The 11,328-nt window shown below is 36.9% G+C and overlaps 1 protein-coding gene across 1 annotated transcript; it reads left to right on the top strand.

Moving 5' to 3' along the window:
* The first annotated feature begins 7,754 nt into the window (after positions 1-7,754).
* On the top strand, positions 7,755-10,943 carry LOC110880537 (receptor-like protein EIX1). Its single transcript, XM_022129047.1, has one exon. It carries the CDS (start codon positions 7,755-7,757, stop codon positions 10,941-10,943), a length of 3,189 nt encoding a protein of 1,062 aa, XP_021984739.1.
* Positions 10,944-11,328: the final 385 nt, after the last annotated feature.

Here is an 11,328-nt window from a genome sequence, read left to right as displayed (position 1 = left end):
AAACGATGATTCCAGATGTGATTGTTGACTTAGGTTTAGGTTTGCAAGCCAACCGGAGAAGTGACCACAAGGAAGCAAGACAGACCAGCCGACTAAGTTCGTCTCTATGAGGAAAGCTGCGAGTTATGCACGGAAGTAAGACATAGCGTATATGGTCTCGGAGTTCATTAACACTAGAGGCATGGAACTGAAAGAAATTCCGAACGACGTTTCCCAGAGGATCTACTTAGACTATCACCCGATCGTGAGGAAAAACTCAGAATTCGTCTGAGACTAGAAACAACACCGCTTGTTATATCACAAAGTTAAGACTAAGGGAGTAGTTGATGCTTTAAGTCATAAGCTTCATAAGAAGCCGAAACAAGTACGTGCTCTTAGATTAAGTACGAATAGATTTAATGAAACAATTAAATAATTCCCAAGAACACAGCAACCAAAAATGATGCTGAAGGATTACAAAGGAATAATGAAGGAATCAGAAAAAGGAATTGATGGAATTTGGAGATTCCATAAGAAAAGAATTTGGGTACTAATCAAGGAAACCTATGAGAAGGAATTCTAGAAGGAGCTCATAAAACTAAGTATTTGTTGCGTCGTGTAAGTGATATGAGGTATCAAGAGTTTTATAAGAATTACTGATAGATAGCAAGTTATGCCTCTAAGTATTTAATCTGTTAGCAAGTTAAAGCTGAACGTTAGAAACCTTTAGGTTGATTTCAATGATTAGAAATGTCAGTATGTAACGGGGATTGATAACAAATGGATAGTGTTATCGAATTACCCAACATAAGAAAATGTAACGACACAATCAGGGAGATTGTGGATCGATTAACCAAGTCTGCTCAATCCCTACCAATAAAGGAAACCCTTTAGTATAAGACACTTAGTTAAGTTATATGAGGACGAAATAGTCTCATTACATAGAATCCCGTTATCTATTGCATCAAATCAAGATAGTCACATTACTTCTCATTTCTGGGGAAATTTTAACCCAATTTATTTTGAGCAATATGAAGGAACACTACAAACATAGAAAGACATGCTAAGTGCATGTGCGATAAATAGGACTATCATTTATCACTCAAAAGATTCTCCAATAATCGGTCTACAAGTACTAGTGTTAACCGTTGAAAACACTTTATGGATGATAGTATCATCCAGTATGTTAGACATACATATGAGAAAAGCAACTATCAGGCTATGAGATCGGCAAACCATTGAAATTTAAATCAGAGAAAGAATATCACTAAAAGTCTCTCTGTATTTGGAAAGGAAAGTTAAGTCCGAGGAATGTCAAACCATTAAAGTAACTAAGTAAAGTGGACCAGTAGCGTATCAGCTAAAATGGCAAGTATACATGATACATTTCATGAAATACTTAGAAATCTTTAGTTATACCTCCTCAAAATATAGAAGTAAATGCAAGACCGTAATAGTTAATCATGAGAATTCCAAAAATATGCAAGATTAGTTCTGGTCAGGGTGAAGTAGGACTTAAAACGTAGACAAGAATATACTTGGGAATCGAAGATAAGACGGAAGTAACCACACTTGTTCCAGCAAACCTCGAGGATGAGATTTAAAACAAGGTGGGGAGGATGTAACGACCCTCGGAAAAGATCCACAATCAAAATCCAAAGTGTGGACGATAAAGCTTGATGGTTGATGAACCAACCCACACAAAAAGTACCTTTATTAGACTCGCAATTATAAACCAAATCAACTGGAATTAAGACCCGAGCATACACGATAAGTATCAGCATGAAAATCGAGAAAAACGCGTGATTGGTCGAAATAGGCGGCCGAGGACACGTGTCACGACGAAGCGCCACGTGTCAGGCCTATACTAGACACGTGGCAGGACTAGGCCAGGTGGACCCCTGCCGCGATACGCGACAGGATCCCCGGTGCCTTCCGCGACTCGCGGGGAGTACCAGTTTGGGGTATATAACAGGCAGCAGTGGGACTAGTTCAAATTGCTCAATTCGACGGTCTAAAATGTCGTCCTACTCCTTGTATCTCAGTTTCTTTCAATAAATGCCCTAAAACCCCGAAACTCTGCTCGTTATTAGAGTAATAACCCTAATCAATGGTACGATACTTTATCCGATCGACTGAAACCAATCCGATGGATGTTTAAGTGCTGCCTATATTCGACTATACTTTGTCATTCGTCGCGAGGGTTGTGATCTCGTGATTATCGTTAAAGTTGAATTGAGTTAATACACTAATACGAGTTCCATTGTGTCTAGAGATTAGAACTCTTAATCAGGAAGCGGTTAAACTAGTATATCAAACTTAGCTATTAAGATAATTTAGCGGTTAAGAAAACTTAATAGCTAAGGAAACTTAACAGGAAAGGAAACTTAGCAGTAAGTTAATTAATCAGCTAAATACTTTATTTAATTAATCGGCTAAGTAAATTACTTAATTAAACCGTTAAGGAAAATTAATCAGTTAAGTAAGATTAATTAATCAGTTAAGTAAGATTAATTAAGTTAAGTATGATTAATTAATCAGTTAAACAAAATTAATTAAGATAAGCAAGATTAATTAAGCTAAGCAAGATTAATTAATAAGCTAAGTAAGATTTATTAAACACCTAAATAGATATACATGAAAAATAGATATATATGGGGTAGGTATTATCTAAAGAAGGTTTTATCTAAGGAAAATTTTATCTAGGGAAGGTTTTATCTAGGGAAGGTTTTACCTAGGGAAATTCTATATAGGGGTAAGACTTATCCCTTGGCTATAAATAGGAAGCTTAGGATTCATTTTCCTTTGCCCGTTTCTTCTATTCTTCTCTCTATACGTTGGTGTTCTAACCAATAATCACCGATGCGATATTCTGTCCGATCGATTCGGGAATAAACAAACGAATGCCAAAGTGCTGTCTAAATAAGACTATACGTTGTGAATTTCGTTCTGAAACGAATGCCAAAGTGTTGTCTAAATAAGACTATACTTTGTGAATTTCGTTAAGGTTCTGATCTCGTGACCATCGTTAGGTTTGATTTGGTATAACACTAATACGTATTCCACTCTGTTAAACTAAATGTTTAACTACCCGAAAACTCTACACTATACGCTTACAATCAAAATAGATGCTCAATCATCAGAAGATTCAGAACTATAAAGTAGATACTTAGGATCAAGATGCTTGTTTAATCAAGACTATATGCTAATAAGGTGAGTCCATTCTCCTTTCTCACCGTTTGTGAGTCATTCTCTTTTTACCAAATTATTTCCAAAACCCTATTTTCAAAGTTATAATTACAGGGATTAAGTCTTTGTAATCTTCAATTACTGCCGGTATGTGGGGTTTTGTATACATTACTTGATACCCATCACCATTGGACATCGGGTTTGCCAATGGGTGATCAGACCATAGTCACAGACACTGTCAAGTGACAAATACCGATTTGGGGTAATTGGTTGATATAGAAACATTGTAATCGCTCTTAATACTGTGAATTATAACAAATTTGCTTTTGTACAAAAATGAATGAACTCACCAGTATTTCCTGCTGACCAAATGTTTTTAAAACGCGTTTCAGGTGATTACGGTAGATTGGAATAAGAGTTGTGACACGACACCGAACGGCTTAAAGAAGTGGCTTATTTTATCAAATGAATTAAATGTTATTTTTATATATTTGGGTTTACCCCATATTAAAGCTACCTTTGTAAAACATGGGTTTTATCCCATCTATTTAATAAATAAAATCTGGTGTTTTCTAAACTCTGATATTTTTCCTAACTCGCGGTCCTGATGAAATTTCCGCTGCAATAGTTTTCAAAATAACCACCGGTACCACTTGACTAGTCACGGCTCCCGTTCAGGGTGTGGTCGGGGGTCGTGACAGAGAGAGATTTGGTTTTTTTGGCTGCCCTACACGGGATTCAAGGTGCATACATATGACTAATATGAGCGGCTAAGTTCTCAATGGCTTCTTTCAAGGTGATGGTTCGTATGGTTTAACACTTTCTTTGTTTTATTCATAATTGGATTTGTTTTTGACATTGACAACATTTTATTAATAATTTGATGTGTTGGGTTATTTAAACTATTTGCATGTGTTTTGAGTTCTTTCTTTACAACTTGTTCGGTTGATGACAAAACCCAGTAGCTTGTTGGGTGACATAGAATAGGTTGACTCACACTAGTAAATAGGGTAATTGAACTGTAGATCTGATGACAAAGACCTATTTTTTATTACTATTTAAATTTACCGACTTTTCAGCACCATGTATATGTGGTGGCCAATTAACTGAGTAAACTGTGTTTTTTGTAACTCTAGAGTCGAAAACTTGGAGGGGGTTACCTTTTTCTAAACCTTTCGTGACTTCCCTCGGATGAACGATTGCTCGGTTTTACACAATTAACTCTGTTTTCTGATTGCTGTAACGGGTAATTTTAACTACTTGTGTTGATCTTTGTGAAACGTTTATTATATTTGAATTATTTGTCGTTTATCAAGCGTATTGGCAACTTCATGCATTGTTAGCGGGATGGTAAATTGGTGGGTAATTGGTATAATTAAACGGATTGTTAGGTTGTTATAGTTTATTTAAAAACGGTCCCTAATAATTTAGTCAAAGTCATTAATTCCAATGCCCTATCTATTTTGTGTTAAAACTAGTAATCGAGATACCGGGCGGGGGCTAATTCTTCTTAGGTGGTGTTTGTTTTTTCTGCGGGAAAAGGTCTGCAGTCTGCGGACCACATCTGCAGGCATTTGCAGGAGAAGAGGTGGACCAAATGTCTGCAGTCTGCAAGGAGAAGAAGGTTTGTTTTTTTTTCTTCTACAAAACACTTTTCACACACACACACACACAACACACACTGCCTCAACTCTCTCTCTCTACTCTCTCTCTCTCTCTACAAGATAGCACCACCAATACTATCGTAATTTTGCAGCCTCAACATCGAAAACCTAATGAATTTTGCACAATTGAACATCAATATTATTCATAATTTGGCAGAAACAAGAATAAAAAAAAAAAGTTAATTACAGTGTGAAGAGGTGCATAGATGAGGAGAAACCTGGCCTCCGACGTCGACGACGGACGGAAGAGCATCCCAAAGTGAACTCAAGGCGGAGTCGCCGCCGCCGTAGTCGCCGAGAGCGGTGCAGGCTCTCTGTATACGGTTAACAAGACCGATCAAGCTCTCCATAGTGGCCATAACTGAAATCGATTTGGGGGTTTTTGAAACCCTAATTTCACCGATCGATTTGGGGGTTTCTGAAACAGAGATCGATTTTGATGGTGGAGGTGATTGGGGGTGTCGGGTGGAGGAGATGGGTGAACGTGGGGTGGTGGTGGCGGCAGAGATGTGGTGGTGGAGGTGGTGGCAGGATGTGGGGGTGGAGGTGTGGAAGAAGAGCCAAGAAGAGAAACGTGTCTGTGTGGTGAAGACATGGGAACATGTCTGCGTGGTGAAGAGGTCTCGCAGACCTTTTTTAATGAAAGGTCTGCGAGAAAACAAACAATCTGCAGCATCCAAACGTCTGCCCGCGTCTGCGCGACGCAGACATAAGTGGCCAGAAGTACTTCTGGCCAAAAAACAAACAACACCTTAATCTGATAACTTTTTTTTCAAAGTTAATTAGTTAGATAATCTAACTAAACACTAACCACATATTCTCTACGAAGACGACCTTACTTACCCATACTAGTATATGTGTTTAAGTCTTATAAATACTTGTTTTTTATTATCCCTACAACGGCTACATTAGCGACCAAACTAGATAATCCACCCACTTTTTTGTATAAATTGGTCAAACTTTCCACCTCTAGAATATTTCAACTCTTATTTAATAGTCAGACTTTCCACCTCTATAATATTTCAACGCTTATTTAATAGCTTGCAAGTTGAAACTATTTGTATTTAAAAAATCAAAACCAAATATTTATTTATAAATCATTACTATTTTCTTTTCATCGTTTCATGTCACCGTGTGTTACCGTGAATTTATATATCAATAGTCATTCAATATCAACGAACTGGCAAATTTGATTGAGACATTAATTAAATATTAAAAGTTAAACACCATAGATCTAATCAACAATGTAATTTTTTCTAAGGCTCGAGGGTGGGGGGTTCTATCACTGTCACCTCACCATGTATAGCGCCCATATAGGCTCCATCATCATACCTTCCGAGTGAAGAGGGGGGCGCCATGGATTGGGCTCCATGGTGGTAACTGGTGGTAACGCCATATTTGAAGAATTCAGGTGGGGCCCATTAGTTTCAAACCAATCAAATGTTTTTTTTTTAATTTTGTTTGATATGGGCTTTATCCACACCATGTAAATTAAATAGGGGCTTTCCATAGGTGAGGTGGATACTAGGTAGACTTGATAAAGCCCCATGAGACTCCAACCACACCTCATAGCCTAATGGTAAACTAATATACTCTTAATTATATTTATTTTTCTATTAATCACCAATAATAGCACCTTGTATGATTTGAATCTTACACCTCTATGATTGAGGGGGTGTGGTAGTCCCCAAGAATTCATGGAAATTTAAGACTAGAAGGAAATATGGGCCCTTACAATATAACTTTAAAAAAAAAAAAAAACTTAAGATATATATAAACCAGTGTTGTAAAAATCACGACTAGGCGGTGATTAGTTGGCGGTTAATCGCTAGTCGGCCAGTAACTGAGTAATTTTTCATCAATCAGTCCATTAATCGCTAGTTGGGCTTAGTAGGACCTAGTCGGCCAGCCAAAAATCAACGATTCCGACCAGATTCCGGCAAAAAACGGTATATTCCGGCCAAATCCTCTAAATTTCGGCAAGTTTCCAACCAAACCATGTGAATTCCAACAATTAATCTTGTATACTTAAAAAAATAAGTTGAGTAAGAGTTAAAACCTAGCTATTTAAAATATTTACCTCTAAAAATATGTATATGTATACATAAAACTGATAATTATTTATAAAAAAACCCGATCCGATTAATCCCAAGTAGTCGCTAGTCCCCACCTCACCGGCCGACTAGCGACTAGTTGGGCTTAGTAGGACCTAGTCGGCCAGCCAAAAATCAACGATTCCGACCAGATTCCGGCAAAAAACGGTATATTCCGGCCAAATTCTCTAAATTCCGGCAAGTTTCCAACCAAACCATGTGAATTCCAACAATTAATCTTGTATACTTAAAAAAATAAGTTGAGTAAGAGTTAAAACCTAGCTATTTAAAATATTTACCTCTAAAAATATGTATATATATACATAAAACTGATAATTATTTATAAAAAACCCGATCCGATTAATCCCAAGTAGTCGCTAGTTCCCACCTCACCGGCCGACTAGCAACCTTAATATAAACAATTTAAAATATAGATAAGGTAGTGGGATGAAACTTGCTAGTTGCGCCGGGTGGAAATTTTATATGTTTTGATATACTCCCTATACCAAATCGAAAAAAAAAACCAAAAAAGCATTATAAAATAAGGGATATGTTAATGGACAAAATAAACTAAATTATTTAATTCCCAACAAAAAGAAAAAAAAAGAGCATTGACTTTCAATAGATATGGATCTATAAATTAACGTGTTTGCTAATCTTGAGAACCCATCATAAAAATCTATCTCTACACTTCACGTTTTAAGCAGCTCAAACCAAGTTGCGGGGTTGAATAATGGGGAATCCGTTGGGTTTGGGGTTCAGTTTCATTTTTCTAATAATATTTATGGTTGCAACCATAAACACATGTTTGGGTGCTCAAACTACAACGATGGCTTGCTTTGAGCATGAGCGACTAGCTCTTCTAAAGTTCAAACACAGTGTTAGAGATACTCATGATATGTTGTCATCATGGGTTGGTAATGACTGTTGCCAATGGGAAAGAGTCATGTGTGATGGTGTCACGGGACATGTTGAACGTCTCCATCTTAGAGCTTCACTTTTAGATGATGATGACTGCTTGGTTAGTAAGGAGGTGAGCACTTCTTTAGGAGAATTGAGGCATCTAAATCACCTGGACTTGAGTGGGAATGATATTCAAGGAAGTCAAATCCCTGAGTTCATTGGATCCTTGAAACAGCTGAATTACCTCAATTTGTCACATGCATATTTATCTGGTATTATTCCTCATCGCCTTGGAAATCTTTCTAATTTAAAGAATCTTGATCTAAGTTCAAATACACAGTTGATGTCACTTGATATGGCATGGATTTCTGGCCTTTCATCACTCGTGTATAATGACTTGAGTTTTGTGCTTCTTAGTGGAGCAAAAAACCTTCACATGGTGTTTTACATGGTTCCTTCGTTGAAAGAGTTAAGTTTGTCAAATTGTGGTCTTTCCAATGTCGATCTTGGTTCGCTTCATAATTCGAGCATTACACTTTCTAACATTAAACACCTAGATCTTAGCAAAAATTCTCTTAAAGGTCAACTCCCCCACTTTTTTCAAAACATGACATCCTTACAATCCCTGGATCTTTCATTCTTTGATTTTCCTGTGACATGGAACTTTGCAAACTTTTTAAGGATGATCCCTTCTTTGTTAGAGCTTCATTTGTCGTTATGTAACCTTGATGAGAGTAATCTATCAAATACTCATCATAATTTCACTACCCTATCTAACATCGAACACTTGGATCTTAGCCAAAATTTCCTTTCATTGAGATTTCCATCAATTATAGCCAACATGACTTCTCTACGAGTCTTGAACCTTTCTGGTAGCACTTTTAATTCATGGATTCCGATTATGCCCAACCTTTTAGAGCTTGACCTTTCTTCTAATCACTTTGTGAAGTTCGAGGATGTGGGAATTTGGAGACAGTGTCAGCTTAAACAACTAAGTGTAGCATCAAATGATTTCCTTATGGAACTTACTGACTCACCGACAAACGTATCGGAATGCTCCCAATATGATTTGGAATGGTTGAATTTAGCTGACAGTGTAAATGGTACAATTCCAGAATCCCTCGTAAAGATGACCAATTTAAGAGGCTTACACCTATCAGGTAAACTAACCGGACCCCTCCCAAGATCTCTGGGAAGTTTAAGTTTTTTACAGGTATTAGATATGCCTCGCAACAAGTTAAAGGGCTCAATTCCAGAATCTATGGGAATGTTAAGATTATTACAAGCATTAGATCTATCTTTTAACGAGTTGACAGGTCCCATTCCGACATTCCTTGGGAAACTTACAAAACTTGACCTTTCTTTTAATTACTTGAATGGTTCCATTCCTGAACCCTCTGTAGCTTTAAGATATTTGCATCTAGAGAACAATCAGTTAACAGGCCCTATCCCAGCGTCTCTAGGAAAACTCACTAAACTCTCTTCTCTTGATGTCTCTAACAATTCCTTGGATGGTGTAGTTTTTGAAGCCCATTTTGCTAACCTTTCGATGTTAAAGTACTTGAATGCAGCTTCTAACAGTAAGTTAACATTCAATGTTTCACGTACGTGGCTCCCTCCATTCCAATTGATCACCATTGATCTCAGTTCTTGCAAGATCATGAATGGATTCCCACAGTGGCTTCGAAATCAGAAAAAACTTCTTAGTTTGGTGTTGCCTAATGCAAACATTTCAGGACCTCTACCGGCATGGTTAAGAAAGATTCCCATCATTCGTATCATAAATCTATCTCACAATAACCTCAGCGGACCTTTGACCAATCTTCCTAGCGGGGCAACTTATAATGTTAATCCTAGTATGGGAACTTACAATTCTTATAATCTTCCAAGATTATTTCTTCAAAATAACCTTTTCAATGAGTCAATTCCAATGTCATTGTGCAACATGACAGATTTGGAATATCTTAATCTTTCCAGAAATAGGTTAACTGGGAATATTCCCAGCTGTCTTAAGAATCTGCAAAATCTACGGGTCATGATATTAAGCTCAAATGGATTGAATGGTGTCATTCCAAGTTCTATAGGGCACGTTTCATCACTAGTATTGTTAAAAATGAATGACAATAACTTTAGTGGTGAGCTTCCACAAGAATTTGGGAATTTAAGTAGCTTAAGCATCTTAGATTTGGGTGATAATGCATTTTGTGGCAAAATACCAGAATGGATAGGAGATAAAGTTCAATGGTTGCAGGTTTTCAGGTTACACAAAAATAACTTCACCGGAGGAATCCCTCAATCTTTGTGCAAAATAACAAATCTTCAAATTTTGGATTTTGCACACAACAACTTAACAGGAACAATCCCTCATTGTCTCGGAGAATTGTATGGCATGGCAAAATCTTATGGTGGTTTAGCAATTGATTATTTTAGTCCAACTGAACTTGTATCATTTGAGGCGGGTGTGATTCAGGTGATGAAAGGCGCAGCAAGGGAATATGATAAAACATTACAGTTTGTCATAAACATGGACCTTTCAAGCAATAAACTTTTTGGAGAAATACCTATAGAGTTAACTGCACTTTGGGCATTGGTGGGTCTTAATTTATCCAATAATCATCTTACTGGGAATATTCCATACATCATTGGAAACATGAAATCGTTAAATTCTCTCGATCTCTCAACAAACGAGTTGAGCGGACCGATCCCTCCCAGCATCGGAGAATTGACTTTTTTGAGCTATTTGAATTTGTCAAACAACAACTTGGTAGGACGAATTCCAACAGGAAATCAATTGCAGACCCTCATTGATCCATCAATATATGCAGGGAACAAAGATCTATGTGGAGCTCCATTGCCAACGAATTGCTCTTACCATGAAGACCCAACCGCGACACCCAACACAGAGTATGAAGCAGCTGAGCCCAACAAGGTATGGTTTTATGTGAATATAACATGTGGTTTTGCAACCGGCTTTTGGGGTGTTATAGTAGTTTTAGTGTTGAAGAAGCAGTGGAGACATAACCTTTTCATGTATGCTGAGGAGACCGTGGACAAAATATACATTGTAGTCATGGTAAGATTTAAGAAGATGAAGAGAGGACGAGAGGCCATATAGGGTTAACGTGTCTAGTAGAAAAGACTACTTTTTTGTGTTTTTGTGGTATTTTCCTTTGTATTACTCCATGACATCGTTAAATTTGCTTCTTATTACAATGAATGCATGAAATCAGATAGAAAGACTGAATTATTATTATTATTATTATTATTATTATTATTATTATTATTATTATTATTATTATTATTATTATTATTATTATTATTATTATTATTATTATTATTTTGGTAAGAAGCTCATCTGGATTTACACTATATGAGGCATATTTGTAGTATTATAATTGACGACGGGGGTAGCCCAAGGATAAACAAAATGATCAATATGCAAAGAGCTTAAAAGGTTGAAAGGTTCATCGGATGAAAAACTGTAAATTGAGGGAATCGAG

The sequence above is a fragment of the Helianthus annuus genome, chromosome 10 (genome assembly GCF_002127325.2).
Source record: "Helianthus annuus cultivar XRQ/B chromosome 10, HanXRQr2.0-SUNRISE, whole genome shotgun sequence".
Classification (NCBI taxonomy): Eukaryota; Viridiplantae; Streptophyta; class Magnoliopsida; order Asterales; family Asteraceae; genus Helianthus; species Helianthus annuus.
Note: the sequence above shows the minus strand (reverse complement) of the source record. Positions and strands in the feature narration are given on the sequence as shown.